This window comes from Gopherus flavomarginatus, chromosome 13, assembly GCF_025201925.1.
Source record: "Gopherus flavomarginatus isolate rGopFla2 chromosome 13, rGopFla2.mat.asm, whole genome shotgun sequence".
Classification (NCBI taxonomy): Eukaryota; Metazoa; Chordata; order Testudines; family Testudinidae; genus Gopherus; species Gopherus flavomarginatus.
In genome coordinates, this window is record NC_066629.1 from 20682014 (window position 1) to 20702008 (window position 19995).

Below are 19995 nucleotides of genomic sequence, written 5' to 3' on the forward strand. Positions count from 1 at the left end.
CCCACCCTATGTTTCAGAACAGTCTGAATTCTGACTCAGAGAAATGATTGCAGTTTATCCACTGGTAACATACAGTGATCTGATGTTTACTATTAATTACCAACCACACTCATTTCAAGCATGTGATGAAGGGAAATTTTTTTTTATGGAGAATAAGCTAAAAACATCATTTGTGGAGAGGAATGTGGTTCTTGCTAGAGAAATCAGAATAATACTGTGTAATTCTATAGTACCCTTTATTCAAAAAACTTGACAAACATTAATTAATTACGTCTATCTCTGTGGCTTCAACAAGTCAATGCACCTCTCTGATTTAATTTCTCCATTTGTAAAATGGAGAAAACACTCACTCAGCTCACTCACTACATGGGGTCTGGGAAGCTCACTTCATTTATTTTTGACCTCCTATGAAGATGAAAAGTGCTAACTATTAGCTAGTATTACACTTACATAGGATGGAATTCACCGCTGTTCAGAGGGCCGTATGCACTACTTGAAAGTTCCACTTTATCCTCAAAACAGTGGTGCCTAAAACTTTGCACCCTGCACATATTTCACCAAAATATTATTAATGAGAAGAATCAGGAATAAAAGCTTGTATTGGAGAGAATGCTGAGATCAATACCTATCGTGTTGACCAACACTATCTCCTGCGCTCTCCCTGTGTCTGACTGTTTGCATCCAACTTGTCTCTTGTCATCTGTTTAGACTGCAAGCTCTTTGAGGCAGGCAACCTCTTTTTGTTTGGTGTTTGTATAGCACTTAGCAGTGTGTGTGTGTGTGTGTATAATATACGTCCTGGTCCATGATCAGGGCTCCTAAGTTACTACTGCAATATAAATAAAACAATATTTTATATTAGTGCAAAACAGAAGAAATAGAATTTGGCAGCAAAAATCCTGTCCTTCCCCAAAAGATAAGGTATAGTTTAGGAAAATAAATGTACTGCTGCTTTATGCATCACAGGTGTCCCCAATGTTACTGAAAACATCCCTTCCATAATCATGAGGAAAATACAGAGCACTTTGCTATCAACTACTCATGTTCAAAGTTAAGGATGGGTTTAAGTGCTTTGCTGAATCAGGGTGTTAATGGGAACTGGATCAGATCCTAGTGGAGTAAGAATTGTTTATATTTCGTTGGGATGGGGGTGGAAAAGATAATAAGTCTGGTGCTTTTAAGAATCGAGAGAGGAAAAATATGGTTAATGCACTCCCTCCTCTCCAGCAGAAATTTAGCAGTCACTATCCGCAAATGATTAATTCTGAACTATCATGAACCGCAATGCCTATTTAATAATATGTAAAAGAAAGAAATGACACTTGCTTTAAACTGCCTGTAATAAGGGTGACGGGAAGAGTGTAAGTGAAATACGGTTAAAACCTCTTTCAGTGTCAAGCTATTAAAGGTCTCGCTGTTTATCACAGTTACATATCTTCAACTTTGCCTCTAAGCTCCTAGGTTTGCTCAGCAGCAGAGTTAACCTTTTGTCAGTACTTCCATAATGATCCCCCCATTGACAAGCCTTGACTTGCATGACATTGGCCTGGCATGAAAGAGTGCAGTAGACACCCCCAGTCCCATTGACATTTGACAAAGTCAGGGGGAGGGCGGGGAACACAAATAAACAAACAAAATCTATTTGACCAAACAAAATTGCTCTTTTTAAAAAGTTTTGTCCTATTGGCTGGTGTGTTTGAGATAGAGCCATGGCACTTCTCCCTGACCCCCATCTACTTATCTTTTGAAGCTGCTCCAGTTTCTGGTGAAAGTCATTGGCAACAAGATCAGCCCTTTGCCCACACAACAAATCCCCAGTGAGAAGGACAAAAACAAGCAAATGTTATGTTGCTTGCATTTATTTTGCTATCAAAGTGGGCTAAGGTCCACAGGTCCCTGGTAAGTTTCTAATGTCTCCTGGGATACTGTAAAGGTTTGACAGCCCTGCAACATAAAGTTCTGAGATGCAGGATCACGGGGATCAGTGTACTCCCACTGACTTGTCTCTAGACCGGGAACTCATCACATAATGCTATTATTTGTATGTTTTAATGCAGGATCCCAGTAAGGGGAGCTAACCGCACAAAGGTGCAATGCAGCTCTTTCCCTGCCTCCCAAATTAGGCGTGTGTATAAGAAAAACGTCCACCGGGAAGCTTTCATTCTGCACGGCTGGCACTTACACAGCAAATATCCCAATGACTCCTTGACCTTGGCATGGTTGTTATACGCAATCTTTGCATAAGGATGCACCATTCTTAAACAGTTCTCCCAGGCTCCCAGGCACAAGTGTCCTGGTTGTCAATATTGCAGAAATGTCTTTTTATTTCACCTCCCCCGGCTCCCCTCCCAACGCCTCAAGAAACAGGATTACTGGGAAGACAGGTCAAGCTGTGATTTATGTATAAAATACCTCCAAGCAAAGATGCAGTATTGCTCCAGCCACAGCACTTTAGGTTGTGATCTTATCACAGGGACAGGCTTGGTCAGCACTTGAGTCAGATGGTCTCTTTTGCAAGCACTGCAAGAACTTGTGATGGCAATTCAATGGGTGTCTCTTCTCTCTAAGGCCTGGATACAGCAATGAGCTCTGTGCCAGAGATGTCTGTGTCTGCCCACTCAGAGCCCCAGAGTACAGGGGTGTACATTCAAGGAGCTCAATGCAGGTCTGGTGTCTAACCCAGTATAGAAATAATGTCCCAGCATGGTCTGTGGTAACACTGGGGTGTCACTGCCTTTTGAATGAGACATAGAAACAGTGATCACTTGTAATTAATAAAGGTCCTCTTCAGAAATGATTAGTGATGTCACATCTAATGTCATGGCTAGAATGCAACTCAGATGACTGCAGTCATGTGTCTTCCCAAATTTCCTTGCAGTTTCAACTTCCTAAAGTCTCCTGAATTTCTTTTCCTAAAAACTGGTGTAACATTAGGGTGCACTGTTAAACAGCTGCCATGTTTGAACCCAGAGGTGGCTGCCTTTCACGGTCGTCAGAGTGGGATGAAAAGTGCTATAGAGAGTGTAAAATCACATTTTTCTTGAATGCCTCTACAATATTATGTGACTTTCTGCACTAATAGCTGTATCATTTTAGTTTTCTTTGATATGTAAAGGTTATCATGTTATCTGGCTTGGGTGACCAGATTGCAAATGTGAAAAATCGAGACAGAGAGCGGGAGGTAATAGGAGCCTATATAAGAAAAAGACCCAAAAATTGGGACTGTCCCTATAAAATTGGGACATGGGGTCATCCTAGTCAGGGCTATATGCAGACTGTGTTGAGGTAGTTCTGGAAAACAAGATTTGCTTTGCTTGTCCATCCTTATAGCATACATTCTCTTAGCCTCCCTCAATATTCCTTGATTATCAAAATAAGACTACCTCATCAGCCCCTATCCTCAAACAACTCCCTTGGCTCCCTATTCATTTCAGGACAAACTGTCCTCCCTGGTTTCTAAAAACCCTCTCTGAATTTGACCTTGCAGACCCAGGGCAAAATTTTCAAAAATGTTTAGCTCCTAAGTCCCATTTTCAAAAATCACTTAAGGCCAGATTTTCAAGGACTAAAATCCATGGGAGTTAGACACCTGACCTGCGTTGGTGCTTTTGAAAATTCCACTAAGTGCCCATTTGCATCTTTAGACATGTAAATTCCTTTGAAAATCTGGCCCTTATGATCTTAAGTTCCTAAGGCATGTTTGCAAATGGGACTTAGGCACTTTTGAAATTTTTTACTCTGTCTTTTAATATTTCTTCTGTCTACAAACTTCTAATTTGTCCCATCATACACTTTTGTCATTCTTGGTGCAAATGCCTTCTCTGAGATGCATGGAACAATCTCCCTATAACTCTCTGCCCAGTTAACCATCCAGATTTCCAGCTCTCCTCTGAACATTTTTCTTTCCTCCCTTCTCTGATTGTTTAGTTCCTTCTGTTTATTATTTCTTGTTGTAACTACATGATTTAAATCTGTAATGCATTTCACAATACAGATTGCATTAAAAGCACTATACAAAATAAAGATGGTGTATTACAGCCAGTCTATCTGAATGATTGCTCCATTTCTCTTTTTACTCACCTTTCTCATTTCCTCCAATCGGTTTCATTCTGTTTTTTTTTTTTACAAAAAAAAAAAGAAAAACGACAGTAAGATATGTGAGAGACAAGGTGGGTGAGGTTGTATCAGATATGAAGAAGAGCTCTTTGTAGCTCAAAAGCTTCTCTCTCTCACCAACAGAAGACCACTAAAAATATATTGCGCCACCCTTATCCCTCATACCCTGAGACCAACACAGCTGCAACAATACTGCAAACGGTAGGAAATGCATTCAGAGACAGGGGTCATTTCCTAAAGGGACAGGTTCTCTTTTTCTTAAGAATGGTTTTGTGATTAAGATACTGGACTGAGCCTCGGGTACGTGAGTTCAATTCCTCGTTCTGCCACGGCAAGTCACTTAATTTCTCTGTGCTTCAGTTCCTCATCTGTAAAATGAGGATAACAATACTTCTCATTTTTGTAGTCTGTAAAGATCTTTGAGACATGGTCTGTCTTTGGCTATGTGTATATTCTATGCCTAACACAATGGGGCTTTTAGGCACTACTGTAATACAAATAAAATAATAATAATCCCTCAGTCCTGGAGCAGAATTTGCAGTAAAGTCAATGAAAATTCCACATGTGGAATGATAGTGGGATATGGTCCCAAATGTATGTTTGCTGAAGCCTTTTTCCAGTGTTCCTTCCCTACAGCTGCTAACTCAATTGCAGTATCTGTGTTCAATTGCACAGCCCAGCCCCATGCTTCCCTCTTGGATCCATTCCAGCACAGATGTACACAATTGTTCAGAGGCCCCAATGCTGAACCTAGGAACTTCAGCATGTGAACCAGACCATTTAATTACTCAAGATATTCCTCAAGCCAGGATGCAGAATTTCATCTGTTAAAAGCCAGAGTATGCAAAAAGCCTTCTGTCTCATTACTCCCAAAAACAGTTAAATAAGTACTCAAAAGGGAAAAAATAAGCACTGCAGAGAGAAAAGCAGATCTGGATGAGTAATATGTAAGGGATTGCTTATTCAATCAGTTATGCCTTTTTCTTTAAAACTGTTCACCGAGTGAACAGATTGGGATCTTCAACAAATTTGGTATTTAAAATTGTTGACTAAATAATCCCTTGGTCTGCAGCTTACTTCTGAGTGTCCAGAATTGAAATGGAAGGGGTTTTGATTAGACATGTGGTACTATGTATATTTGTATTACAGGAGCATGCAGAGGCTCGAGCCAGGATCGAGATGCCATTGTCTTGAGTGCTGTACAAATGAAGTCCCTGCCCCAAGTAGCTTATGGGCATGGTACCAGTATATTTTGTTCCATGGCTGGATGCAATTGGTTCTAGCGTGATTACATACTTGAAATCCACTCTCTTCCAGTATGCCCTTAAAAATTGCTCTGTCAAGGATATTCCCATCAGTAAACATGTTCATTAGGGGTGGAATTTATTCCTGCACAGAAGGTCAACCCAAGGCTCAAAGCACTACTTGAATCCTTCTTAAGTCCCACTAAAGCCCAAAGAGCTTAAGTGATGCACAGACCTTGGGCTGTTCCTGTGGACAAGGCTGAATTTCAGCCTAGAATATTTGCAAAAAGCTAGCGCGATAGGGGCACACACATGGGGGAAATGAATTTATTTCAGGCTCCAATTATTTTTTTTTTTTTTCAGTATTCTCCCAGCGTTAGCACAAACCCTGGAGGGATAGGAGCCTCTTTACTGAAATGCTGCGATGTTGCTCTGTCTGTTACTAGGCAAACATGTTTTAACAGCACAGAAAACACATTTGGAACACAGGAGAGAATTTTACTATGTAGAAATTGGACTGAGTCCCTCTAATTTGAGGCTCATCATAAAGTAATAAATACTCATAGTCTAACTCCTGCTGGTACTCCATAGCTACCAAGGACCAAAACAAAACATCATCATCTTGGTTCTGCTGAGGTGGGGGACAGGAAGTGGTGTAGCTTTGTGTGTGGACTCCTCTTTGGCCCCCTGCATGGTTCCCTACTGAGCTCAACCCAGTGTTCTCCATGGGAATGTGGGGTCGTGTACAGGAGGGGAAGTGGCAGAGTTACCTAGTGGGATGGAAACCTCGTGGATCCACTGTGAACCTCCTGAATACACCAGTCGCCCATGGGACTTATTCCCACGCAGTGTCCCGCTCTGTTCTCCTACAGTGATAGCTGAGCCACATATAGAGAACGTCTACACTATCAAGCTGAGTGCCCCCAGCGTGGGCCTATTGTCTCCAATGGGCACATATTCACGGTGGCTAATCCTACCTGCCACTTGCACCACCTCAGCTGCACTCAGTAGGGTGTTAGCTCAACCAGGGTTAGCTAGTGAGGATATGCCTCCTCGAGCTGGGAATTGCAGCTCTAGCTCGAAGTGCAGACGTACCTATACAAGTTGATAAGCCTGCTGCAGCTTTGATTAAGAGCTGGGCTTTGGCAGCAGTAGCTCACGCTTTTAGAACCAGCGGTCCCAGGTACAATCGGTTGACTGACCTACCCTGAGCCACGGCAATTACATTAAGCCTTCTATATTTTTACTGAGTTTGTCATTTATAATGTGGTATAGAATCATAGACTTCAAGGTCAGAAGGGACCATTACGATTGTCTAGTCTGACCTCCTGCACAACGCAGGCCACAGAATCTCACCCACCCACTCCTGTATCAAACCCCTAACCTATGTCTGAGCTATTGAAGTCCTAGAAACTTGAATATGTAAATCTCAGCCTTAGTCTCCTCCCTTTGCACAGAAATGTGCATTTGGATAAAAGGTTTCTTCTGGGAAGCAGCAATCTTGTGGGAATCACCCCGACACCCTGCTCTGTACTGCTTAGAAACCCTGCACTTTTGGGATCTTGACCACTGACCTGTGGATTATTCCATAATAGCCCACCATGGGCAGCAGCAACTACCAGTCTGCTTTTATTTTTATTTTGCTTCTTACTTACATTTTAATAACCAGTTAATTGCAACATTATCAGCATACTGGGATACAGTGCCAAGAGCTATGTTACACACTGAGTCATCTAATTCCAGCGCAAAGTTTATCAGTTAAATATACTATTATGGTATCCAGTTGTATGTAAAGAACTAGCTGGTTTCCCCCCTGAGTCCAAATACTTTACGATAATTAGCCTTTAAGTTTGGGGGTATTTTTGCTACCTGTTCTTTGTAACTGTTGTTTGGTTAACTCTCCCAGCTGGTCTGTCTAGGCTTTGGTTTTATTTTTATGTACTGCAACTATGCAGCAAGCTTTCATTACGCAAGGATGTGAATTGCATGGCAACCAGGTACTCAGCCAAAGGTAAAATAGTTGGCTGACAAACTAGACCTCTGTCATAGAGATAATAATTGTTTTTATCTTTCATATCAAGCATTTCTTTCCCCCATCTAGGCTGAGTAATATGGTAGTGCATTTCCATCCAGTCTGGGTACATTAAGTCATTGCTTCCTCAGTATGCCAATCTGCAAGCATCCTGTTTAAATGCTACATCTCACTTTCTATATATGGCTATAGATCATTGACACACATATAGAGCATAAGTAGGACAACTGGAAAACACACATTGGATTGTGAGTGTGTGTATGTTCTAGTGAAAGTCATGGTGGTCATATGAATCCATAGATGTCTGTCCTTAAAATCATGTGCATCTGTGTAGCTATACAAAATTGTACACAAAATAGTCGGAAACCAGCTGAGTTCTGATATCTCAACTACAAAAGGCAAATCTAGGCAGATCAAGCAATCATCCAAATTCCCCTAGTTTGTTATACAGCCTGAAGTATCCCACTCAGTAGCCATCATTTTAATAAGGGGGTCGGGGAGGGTCAGTATTACATTATATTTAGGTTGCTGCCTAATGACTTCTAAGCACATCAAAGAAATGTTACAACAGATTACGGCTAAATTGTGCAAGAAAAACACAGGAGGTTGGATTCCAAAGGTTTGGCGTTTTGAACACTGCTTCCACTGGCAGGTAGATTACAGAAATGAGCTCAGGTGATTGAATGAGCTAAAATAACTGCTGAGGAATAACCATTGTCAAAATAATGGCTAAGGAATGTGGCTTCTAATTGCACATTGCTGAAGTCCAGTCTCCTGTCTAGCTGGACACCCAAAACTTCTGAAGCAATTTCTCACCACGATAGGGATACAGGCCCGTGTAGCTTGGCGCATCCATTCAGCAGCCAGGCCTGGCACTGTTTTCACAGTCCTGTTAATAAGCTTATTTTTTTCGTTGCACCACAGCCCCTGAATTTGTGCACTGCTACCTTGACAGGGCTGTACATCGTGACATCAAAACCATGAGCCTGGCTGAATAACAGTCGCTGTAAAATAACAACCCCTCCAGCCAGGGCTGCTGCAAAGAATGCTAATTTCTTCACCTGCCTTTAAAGCCCTGGCACATACCAGCCTTCCCGAGCCCCAGCTCACTTCTCTGGCCACGCATATGCAATACACGCGCGCCACTCCCACCTCGCTGCAAACTGACACCCCAGCCTGCAAACCACTGCAGTGGATGGGCTCTGCCTCTGCAGTTCAGCAGCTCGGAGCGGAGCCTCTCCTCGAAAGCCCCCCGCGCCCCCGCCCGGTTCCCAAACAAACCCATCCTCCAAAAAATGAAATGGGCCAAGGCCATTTGGAGCGAGGCGCACCTGCATTACCTAGCAATAGGCACCCAGCCCAGGCAGCTGCGCAGCGCATCACGTTCTCCTGCACAGCCCCCGGAACGCACCAGATAGACACACGCCTTCCATCCTGGAGTACCATGCAAACCAGAAATTGCAACCCCCCCCCCCGCCTTTTAACCAGCTGGCCTTTATAACAGAAAAGGGGGGGGGGCTTGGACGGGGGAGAGGGGAAGTAAAGATGTCCCAACTTACGCCCTGGCTTTGGGAAATCCCATTGATAAAAGGATATCCAGAGACGACCCGTGTTTGATTGTCCCCGTTCGGTGCTGTCTGTTTCTTCTGGGGGTGACTTTGCTGTAGAGCTCGTCTTTGGCAGCCATGGTGTGTGGTGTGGAGTTGTTGTACTGGGCCATCATTCAGCCATCGCAAGACACACAAAACAACACACCGGAAAGAAAAAAAAAAAGAGAGAGAGAGAGAGACAGCTGATCCACACACCGAGAAAGGCAAGCGGCTGCTGTTGTATTGCTGTGTGTCTCTGTCTCAGCAGCTGAGCGTGGAAACATACAGCACAGCTTCCTGGTGTAAAGCAACCCCCCCCTCACCCCCAGCGCTCACAAAGTCATCGCTGGTGCTGGACTAGCGCCCCAGTTTAAAAGTCTCTTTCCCACTCTGTGCCACACATGTGCAGCAAATGAAAGCCATGCAATCGCACTTCCTCCTCTTGAAAAGTCAGGAATTTGCAATGAGTAATTTCTGAATGGACCAGAAAGGCAAAAAGAAGCCCTTGTGGGCAGGCTTTGCCTTTTCCTCTCCTGGAAACCCTCCCCTCTCTTAAAGCTGCAGTGGATTTTATAGCAAGCAGCAGACATTTAACCGGTGTGCGTTGCTGAATGCTTCAACAAGCACTGCTGTTTTTGAGCCAAACGCAGTACGCCAGTTTTTGGGGCTGCTTTTGGGAACCTAAAAGGCCAGTTCCTCAAAATATCCCTCCATGGTTGGTTGGTTGCACTGGACAGCCACATTCAAACGTGTCAACTCCTAGTACTGGTTCCTGCTTTTTGATCTAAGCATGAAATTGCAAAAACAAAGTTTTGTCATGGGATATTTGTTTGGAAAAACTGAACATCTTAATTACAACACTGGCTTCTTGTTATTGTAGCAAATCCGTGGCCATTTTAGGGCTTGCTGTTGTCATTTTAAGGCTGCATATTAGGAGATTCCCAGCATCAGGGGACAGGCTTCAGCTCCTCCTGCTCCTGACGCACAATCCCTACAGCCTGAACATCTCAGTCTGCTCCTAACACTGTAAGGTATATGACCCACAGTTGTGCAGTTCTGATTCCAGCCAAGAGGGGGCAGTGATCCACATGCAAACTAGCTTGTTCATCACCATACTAAACCCAGAGATTGCTGAACCTAATCAAAATGAAGATTTTAATAATTATTATATTTTGAAAAGCATGGAAAGATATCACATATGTTGCATGGCTTGGACTTGAATTATGCAGAAATGCCCATCACGTTCCACATAAATAAGTGGAATGGGCCAGGCTGGACAGGAATGTGCACTTTGTCGCCCATAAGCCTCTTTGGGGCTCTGCCTAAGACTATCAGATGAGCAAGGCTTTGCTGTGGTAGCCATGACAGTAGACAACTTGTAGGCAGTGGTTAAAGCAGATTGAAACAAGAGTGGGAAGCTCTCATCACACCGGTCAATGAGCAGAGGGAGCTATTGGGGGAAGTGGGATGCTTACTCAAGCCAGACCGAGCAGAGGAAACTCCCCCTTGGCTTTAGAATGGGAATGGGGGAGCTGTACTCTTCTTCTAAGTTTATCCCTGTAGGGGAGAAACATAAGAACGGCCAATGGTCCATCTAGCCTAGTATCTTGTCTTCTGTCAGTGGACAGTGCCAGATGCTTCAGGGGGAATGAACAGGACAGGGCAATTGTCAAGTGATCCATCTCCATACTTTAACTCCTGTTTGTAGCCCCTGGATCATCCTGCACAGCCCACTGTTCTTTGCTTGTCAAATATTGCCCAATGGCACGCCTGTTCTGCGTGGGTTTGCCTCTTTCCTTTAATGCCTGCTCCTGTGTAGGACTCTTTCCTTCTCTTCCAGCCCCCTCCCCCCCGCACCTTTTCTTGTCTGTAGCAAGATGGGTGTTTTTCTCTTTAGTGCAGAAGTATTTTTGAAGTTTGTATGCTATTGTATTTGAGTTCAGGGTATCACACTTAGGGTGCGTGGGAGGTGGACCAGTGAGATTATGCTCGAGATATCCTATCTATGCAAATCCTCCTTCCTCTCATCTCTCCTTTGTCTCCTTTCCCTCTTATTTTTCTTTATTCCCCCCCCTCAAACTTCTCTGACCCTTTCTTTTCAAACATTTGCAACCCCTTCTTTCCCACCCATAGACAAAAAAGGGGCCAGTATTACCAACTCTTGTGATATATAGTGTTTTTCTTAAAGTCCTAGCTCCTGGAGGGAATCATGTTGTTATGTAAGACTCTCAGCTTTCATTTAAAAATACAAGTAAGATTTTAGCTCTCCTGGTTGCAAAGAAAAAACCTGAAAGGTTGGCCCCTTAAAGGAGAAGGCAAATAAAAAGAACCCCATACTTAGTATTTTTATATATTTTGTGGTTTTTTTTAAGCCAATGTCATGGGGGATTTTGAGAAGGGGAATGACTCATGATTTTTAAATGTTTGGGGTTGGCAGGATTGTTCTGAGCATCATTAATGACATTTTCAAAAAGGAATAGAAAAGAAATGTTTTTGCTAATATTGTGTTACATGTGCAGCTCTTCAAAGACACAGAATTAGTGAAGTGAGAGATGGAAAATGACCCTTTAGATCCCCCTCCATCTCCTTGCCAAAGCAGAAGAGTTCCTAGCAGTGTGTTTCCCTTAGTGCTTTAGCCAAAGTCAGGGTGAGAGAAAGCAGCATTTTGTGATCAGCCCATCAGTGTTAAACTGGGGTCTATGTTCTCACAGTGACAGCTGGGCTAACGTCCCATCAAAATTAAAGCACAAGTAGGCAATATACAAAACACCACTTGCTCAACTCAGTATTTGTTCTGAAGTCACTTTGAACCTCTGTGATGTTCCCAAAACAAGGAGGCTGGGCTGGTGTAAATCAGGAGGAACTCCATTCATGCCAATGAATGAAATCCTGGTCCTGTTGAAATCAATGGGACCTTGGCCATTGACTTCAATGGGATCAGGATTTCACCCAGTGGTGTTACTCTGCTCTAAGTGAGACAAGGATCAGGCTGCTAGTTTCAGCCTCAGTTTTAATGGCAGAATCACAGTTTAAGGATTATCATCTGTTTTACCGTAGCTCCTAGGATCTCTCCTATGGACCTGGTTCCCATTGTGCAAGGTTTTGCACAAAGGTTCCATTTGTACTGGATCTGTGGCTGCAACAGATGAGATGTAAAAGCCCAAGTTAGCATCAATCCTTTCTATTACCCAAACTCCCTGACTCCCACAGCGAAATAAATACTGCAAACAGCTGTCTAGAAAAGTCTGATAAGCAAATATAACAAGCGCAAGAGTTGGCGTTAGCCAGCAGAGATCTGCACAGATTATTGTATTTCTTAACTGGATCTGGATATGCTCCAGGTACTGCTTGATTTTCTTTGCTCCAGATGTATTACTTGACCTTGAAATAATAATAATTTGTTATTGCAGTAGCTCCCAGAGGCTTTAACCGGATCAGGGCCCCATTGTGCTAAACACAGCACAAACGTATAGTCAATGACAGACCCTGTACTACAGCATTTATAGTCTAAGGCCTGATCCTGCATTCACTTCCTGTGGATGGATTGCTGCACCCGCACGCATCCCCACTGAAGTCAGTAAGGGTGGTGCCAATTCAGATATTTCTTGGGGTGGGGGAAGAGAATTCTGGTACCCATCTCCCCTTGGTACTCCCCTTGAACTGCAATCATACCCCATGATTGTAGGATAGGCATACTCTGTGGGCTGGTTGAAATTTTTCAAAAACACATTGTTTCATGTTTTCCCCAGCCACCCCCAAAATGAAAATATTTTCGATTTTCTAAATTTTTCAGATACTTTTTTTAATGAAACTTGAAAACAAAAATATTTCCAGTGGTTTGATTTTTCATGTTTTTGGTTTTTCCTTCCTTCTCCCTTCCCCTTTCTTCAGTGACAAAACAGAAGAAGGGAAAAGGTAGAAACAACAACTGAAAAGCTGAACATTTTTTGATGCTGACACTTTTCAATATATTTTTCTTTTTTTGTTGGTGGTGAAAAATTCCTAACCCATGAGAAATCGCACCATTCCAAAACCTGTGAAATTAAAACAATTTCAAAATGTTTGAAAATTTTCACACACACACCCCCTATTTCATTTCTCCGCTGGCTCTTTTCTCTATAAGACTTATGCAAGTGCTAACGTTATGCACTGAGAGTAATTCTATTGATTTATCACTTACAATGACATGTGTATGCCTGTGCAGAATAGGAGCCGATGTGTGTCTCATGCTAAAATGCTTTTCTACTGCCATGTTATAGCAGTGGTCCTAAGTGAATCACAAATATTATCCGTTCACCTCCTACAGGAAAAGTGCATTAAAGGGGTCTCTATATCACTTCCTTCAACAGTGGAAGAAATGCTACAGAACCATTTATATTTTATTTATTTTGAGTGGAAGTCCTCTGAAATAGCCACATGAAGTCAGTGGGAGTTTTGCTGTAAACTTAAGTAGGAGCAAGATCATGCTCTTAAAGAATTTAGGTCAAGACTACCCACCTTTCTGCTCTAGTGGAGTGGTTTACTGACTAACAATAGAAATATGGTGAAATAAACACCACAGGAGCAGGAGACATAAAGGGAGCGGCGGGGGGGGGGGAGCCGGGAGGCTTTCTCTTTCACAACTTCCTCCTCCTAAAAAGGTCCCAGTACTTTCAGAAAAAGCTCATACAAGAGTCTGTTTTTGAATAATAATAATAATAATAATAATTAGACAGACCAGCTGGGGGAGGTAATATCTTTTATTGGGTCAACTTCTGTGGGTGAGAGAGACAAGCTTTTGCGCTTCTTGGAAGCTTGTCTCTCTCACCCACAGAAGTTGGTCCAATAAAAGATATTACCTCCCCCCATCTTGTCTCTCTAATATCCCGGGACCAACATGGCTAAAACTATCGCAGCCAATAATTATTATTATTTATTTGCATTGCTGCAGCACCTCAGAGCTCCAGTCTTGGACTAGGATCCTGTTGTGCTAAGCACTGCACGAAAACAGAACAAAAAGATGGTCCCCACCCCAAAGCTCCTGCAGTCTAAACCTGATCCAAAAAATAGTAAATAAAACAGTAAGGTGTAATAAGACGTGTGCTTTTAGGCCTTTTGGGTCCTAATCCTGTAACCACTTGCACACTGGAGTAATTTTACTGACACAAATATTCTAAGGGATAACTCTATGTGTGTGTGTGTTATGTTAACAATTTGTTAAAGTTTTTGCAAGATCAAGCTTTTGAACACACATGCACACACAAACTGGAGCTGGTTGAAAAAATGCAAACAAAAAATAATCGTTGAAAACAACTTTTGCATTTTTTCCGTCAAAATTACGTGTCAATAGAAAATTTAGTCAACATTAAAAAAATTGATTAGCTGGTTAAAAAGCATCAAAATAATTGTGAAAAATTAGTCAAAAATTGCCTTTTTTTGGTTGTGTATTGTTGGGGGGGAATTGAAATTCAGCAAATTTCAGCCAGCTCTCTCTGTAATTCTGACTTTTTCTTTGCGGGTGCCATCGTATGGCTGCTCACATTGCTAGCATCTTACAGGCTCACCTAGACAAGTTCAGAGCGAGTACTGCTGTTTGGGGAATGCTGTTGAACGACATTCCAGAAGTCCATTAGTCTTAAAGCCTAAAACAACTTTGTCCAGATCTTATACCTCTCTGTGTTCCGATAACTGGGCTGAAATGATAATTGAATAGGGTTCTGCTTAGTGGGGAGACTTTTCTTCCTTTTCCTGGCATCCAGCTGTCTAACTATTAATATGCCCATCTCCCCAGTCATCATAATATTTGAATCCAGAGTATTAAAAAAAAAAAACTTCTAGTTTGCTATCGGAGAACAGGAATCCATATTTTGTCCAGAGGTATTAGGATTGTATCTGCTTAACCTCAGGATTTTGTCCTGAGTCTCAGGCTTCATTAGGTCCTCAGGACTCATCTTTAAAGATCAAACCATTTGGTGCCACAGAGCCCATGGCCCCAGGCACTGCAACAGAAATACATGGCAAAGGGCCAGTTCTCTGCTAGTGTAAATTGTCATAGTTCCATTGGCTTCAATAGACACCAGCTGAAAATCTGGCCTAGATTGTCCACACAGGCCACAAAGAAGGAAGAGCTTGATTGTACTTGCCTAGGTTTACTTCAAGTTGGGGAGATATTTTCCAGTTTAAAAATAAAATCCCACAAATCCCTCCATTTGCCCCTGAAGAGAAACAGACAGACAGATCCTGGTTAGGGTTGGGGTCCAGAGCAGGCCAGTCAAAATGCAAATCATCGCTTTAACTACTTAAGTCAGTTATGAGTCAACTGCTAATATTCCCTTCAGACACGTTGACATGAGAGAAGAAAGATCAGTGAAGAGGCGTATGCAGAATATTCAGGGTAGGAGATGACCAGGATCATTTTGAACTTCCCTGACATCTAGTCCAGCTCTGAGCTTGCATAACTTTCAACTCCACCCCCTTCCCGGTTAATAAATAATCATAATCATTAATAAAATATTTTAAAAGGCTTTGGCAGGCAGGTTGAACTATTTTTGGCTTGAAGGCAATGGCGAGTTCTGTGTGAGTCAGGGCAGCTGGAGTCTTTCGTTTCTGGTGCGTCTGTGTATGAAATGATTTGCTGATATGAGTCTTGTTCCTCTTAAACCGAATTCTCCTCAAGGTTACATGACCGCAGTTCCATTAGAATGAGTGGAATTATACCAGCATAAGTGAGAGCAGAATTAAGGCATTTAGTGACAGCTGGCAACCGTGTCTAGCAGACAGGCCCAGGCCTGAAAGGGTCATAAAGAATGAACAAACTTCTGGGTCAGGGTGAGAGGTCGGGTAGTGTGGGTGGGAAGCTCATACTGTGTCTGTTGAGTAAATAAACACAGCTCTGATTTTCAAAGGGGAATAAAGGAGATCAATGCCCAGATGTAATGGGAGTTGCGCGCCCAAATCCCATAGGCTCCTATGGAAGTCCCAAACCAAATGATTTTGGTCTTCAGTACTGTAACTTACTCCACGGAAGCCCTAAAGACAAGCTGTAGAAATAGCATGACAAAAAAGTTTGCACTATTTCTGGCCCATTCTGTAGCATTCATATGGAACTGAATGTTCTCCATCCATCCTCTGCAGAGTGTAATATTTTTGCTAGGAGATATACTCTTTAGCTTTCTGTGGGCCTAATATTGTTCCTATTGAAATTTTATGGCAAAACTCCTACTGAAAGCAGGATCAGGCCCTCTAAATCTTTTCCTTGAAGCCACCAGTTAGAATGTCAGGATCAAATCCATTTATGCTGGCTTGTAGGGTGACCATACAGCAAGTGTAAAGAATCGGGACGGGGGTGGGGTGTAATAGGAGCCTATATAAGAAAAATACCCTAAAATCGGGACATCTGGTCACCCTTCTAGGTTGAGATGCATGGTTAACTAGTTCCTGTACCAAAATGACAGTCTGGCAATTGATTAAATAATTTGCACCAGAGTTCTAAAAAGAACATCTGAACTAAAAAGCATCTTGTACATGAGCTACCCCATGAGCTGTATTTTTATGTCTGTCTCTCTTACAGGTGTATGTATCTGGTTCATTATTATTACTATGTTATTATTTGCTTGGGTGTGCGCCAAGAAATAACTAGATACAATACAAAGCTGTTGGGATTTCCTCCCTCCCACACACACAGCTAAATATGCTGATATGCAGAAGGTAATACAAAGTTTGCAGAATTTTTGCAAAGGCTTTTATTTTTACGGTAGCTTTCTATTTTATTATTTTTGTTTTGATGTGTTTGGCCGCATTCATATATGCTTGAAGGGATTCTTTTCAAATTGTTTAGGGGAATAATAGATTTTGCAGATTTAAAACAACAATGGTAGAGAAGATAAACAAAAAACTAAAGGTTTCAAAGTAGCAGCCGTGTTAGTCTGTATCTGCAAAAAGAACAGGAGTACTTGTGACACCTTAGAGACTAACAAATTTATTTCAGAATAAGCTTTCGTGGGCTAAAGTTCACTTCTTCGGATGCATAGAATGGAACACACAGACAGCAAATCAACAACTAACAACAACTAACTCTTACAGGATCAGAATTATTAGACATTATATGTCCCTGGTATTGACACTGTTGAAATCAGTAGGGTTGTACTAGCATCAGTGCGATTAGTAATAAACGAGTCAGTGGAGTGACACCAGGGATAACTTTGGCCCATTTTCATGAGTGTCCTAAAATTTTCCTCTGCAGTTTTGAATATGATAACACTGTGTAAATGCAGGAGAAATAGACTGTGAAAGTCTGACTAGAAATGATAGCAAAAAATGACTCATCTAGTTTCACTGGACAACCTAAGTGAAATGGGAAAAAAGTAAAATAAAACAGCAATAATGGAGAAAAGTCCATGCAAATTCTATTTTTCATTTCGTTTCGTTTCAGTTTTAGTATTGGAAGTGGTTAGTAACACAGGTCAGCCATTTTTAAAGATACAGTGTGATTTTTAGCTTTAAACTGCCCTATAATAGCACGTATCTTGTAACACAGAAGAGGGGTTATTTAATAATGTGTATGTCTGTTGTGCATGTGTGTGCATACTTATGTGTACACAGAGACCCTTCCCTTAGTACAGAAACATAAAATTATAATTAAGGTTATTGGGGAAGAAAATATAGATATAGCTTTAAACTATTTAAATATGATCTGAATTATGTGATATAAAGAATAGTTTCACTTGAGCCGCGAAATATTGAGGATCAGATCATCTAAATCTACATTGTATTATAGGCTAAACATGATTTGATGGCTCTGTTATCCTGTCAGGGAATGACATTCTCCCATGTGAAGACAGTCACCACCAGACCCACACAGCATTTTGGTCCCAGTTCTAATGAAATTTTGTGTTCACAGTGCACAGAACCTAAATCCGCAAGATACGCAGATTTCAATTGCTACTGCTTTAATCTGACTAAGCAACACACTGGATAAAACACATTCTCTCTCTCTGGCCAGGGCATTAATCTTTAAAAATAGTAGTCAGCACAAACATAGCACTTTTCAGTGGCAAAAAGCTTTATTCAGATTCACAAACTAAGGCCCAGATTCTAGAAAAACTTACGCATGTGGGAATAAGCAGGAAGAACTCGAAATGCTAGTAAATAAACATAACTATGACATAGCTGACATCACAGAGACCTGGTGGGATAATACACATGACTGGAATATTGGTATAGAAGGTACAGCTTGCTCAGGAAGGACTGGCAGGGAAGAAAGGGAGGAGGTGTTGCCTTATATATTAAAAATGTATACACTTGGACTGAGGTTGAGATGGAAATAGGAGACAGACTTGTTGAAAGTCTCTGGGTAAGGATAAAAGGGATAAAAAACAAGGGTGATGTCATGGTCGGGATACACTACAGACCACCTAACCAGGTAGAAGAGGTGGCTGAGGCTTTTTTTAAACAGCTAACAAAATCATCCAAAGCACAGAACTTGGTGTTGATGGGGGACTTCAACAGACATCTGTTGGGAAAATAACACAGCAGGGCACAGATTATCCAATACATTCAATTTTTTATTTCGGAAGGTGGAGACAGCTACCAGGGGAGAGGCTGTTCTAGATTTGATTTTGACAAATAGGGAGGAACTGGTTGAGAATTTGAAAGTGGAAGGTAGCTTGGGTGAAAGTGATCATGAAATGATAGAGTTCATAATTCTAAGGAATGGTACCCAGCTGGGAGGGGCTGTAAGTGCTTTGGAGAATAGGATTAAAATTCAAAATGATCTAGACAAACTGGAGAAATGATCTGAAGTAAATAAGATGAAATTCAGTAAGGACAAATGCAAAGTACTCCACTTAGGAAGGAACAGTCAGTTGCACACATACAAAATGGGAAGTGACTACCTAGGAAGGAGTACTGTGGAAAGGGATCTGGGGGTCATAGTGGATCACAAGCTAAATGTGAGTCAACAGTGTAACGTTGTTGCAAAATGTACATCATTTTGGGATATATTAGCAGGAGTGTTGTAAACAAGGCACAAGAAGTAATTCTTCTGCTCTACTCCATGTTGATTAGTCCTCAGCTGGAGTATTGTGTTCAGTTCTGGGTGTCACATTTCAGGAAAGATGTGGACAAATTGGAGAGAGTCCAGAGAAGAGCAACAAAAATGATTAAAGGTCTAGAAAACATGACCTGTGAGGGAAGATTGAAACAATTGGGTTTGTTTAGTCTGGAGAAGAGAAGACTGAGAGGGGACATGATAACAGTTTTCAAGAATGTAAAAGGTTGTTATGGGGTGACTAGATGTCCCAATTTTATAGGGACAGTCCTGATTTTTGGGTCTTTTCCTTATATAGGATCCTATTACCTCCCACCTCCTGTCCTGATTTTAACACTTGCTGTCTGGTCACCCTAAGTTGTTACAAGAAGGAGGAAGAAAATTTGTTTTCCTTGACCTCTGAGGATAGGACAAGAAGCAATAGGCTTAAATTGCAGCAAAGTTGGTTTAGGTTGGACATCAGGAAAAACTTCCTAACTGTCAGGGTGGTTAAACACTGGAATAGATTACCTAGGGAGGTTGTGGAATCTCCACCATTGGAGATTTTTAAGAGCAGGTTAGACAAACACCTGTCAGGAATGGTCTAGATAATTAGTCCTGCCACGAGTGCAGGGGACTGGACTAGATGACTTCTTGAGGTCCCTTCCAATTCTATGATGCGACGTGTTTTTCAGATCTAGGCTTAATGTAAGACTTGATGCCATGTTCCACACATAATGTAGAAATAAATGTGTGACTTTGTTAGTGCTTTGTACCTTCATTTGCACAGTGCACTTCAGTGTAAAGTGACTTGCAGTTGTATTATTCTCCATCTGTTTCTCATTCTTTCTGACTCCAGAGAACTTTTCTGCCCTGTATACTCCTCATTTTAGAGAATACAGAGTTTGGCTTTGAGATTAATGCTTTTATTTAGTTGTCTTTGAACTGGGATCCAATCTCACTTATTCCACTGTAATTTAACCTTAATACCACTAAAGTCAACAGGGT

At 41.8% G+C, this 19995-nt stretch overlaps 1 protein-coding gene across 1 annotated transcript in view; it reads right to left on the bottom strand.

Moving 5' to 3' along the window:
• UBASH3B (ubiquitin associated and SH3 domain containing B) overlaps positions 1–9438 on the bottom strand; it is a 104515-nt gene extending 95077 nt beyond the window's left edge. Inside the window, exon 1 of the mRNA XM_050921955.1 lies at positions 8952–9438. Coding sequence (XP_050777912.1) covers positions 8952–9115 — 164 coding nt within the window. The 5' untranslated portion in view covers positions 9116–9438. The remainder of the gene's footprint in view (positions 1–8951) is intronic.
• Positions 9439–19995: the final 10557 nt, after the last annotated feature.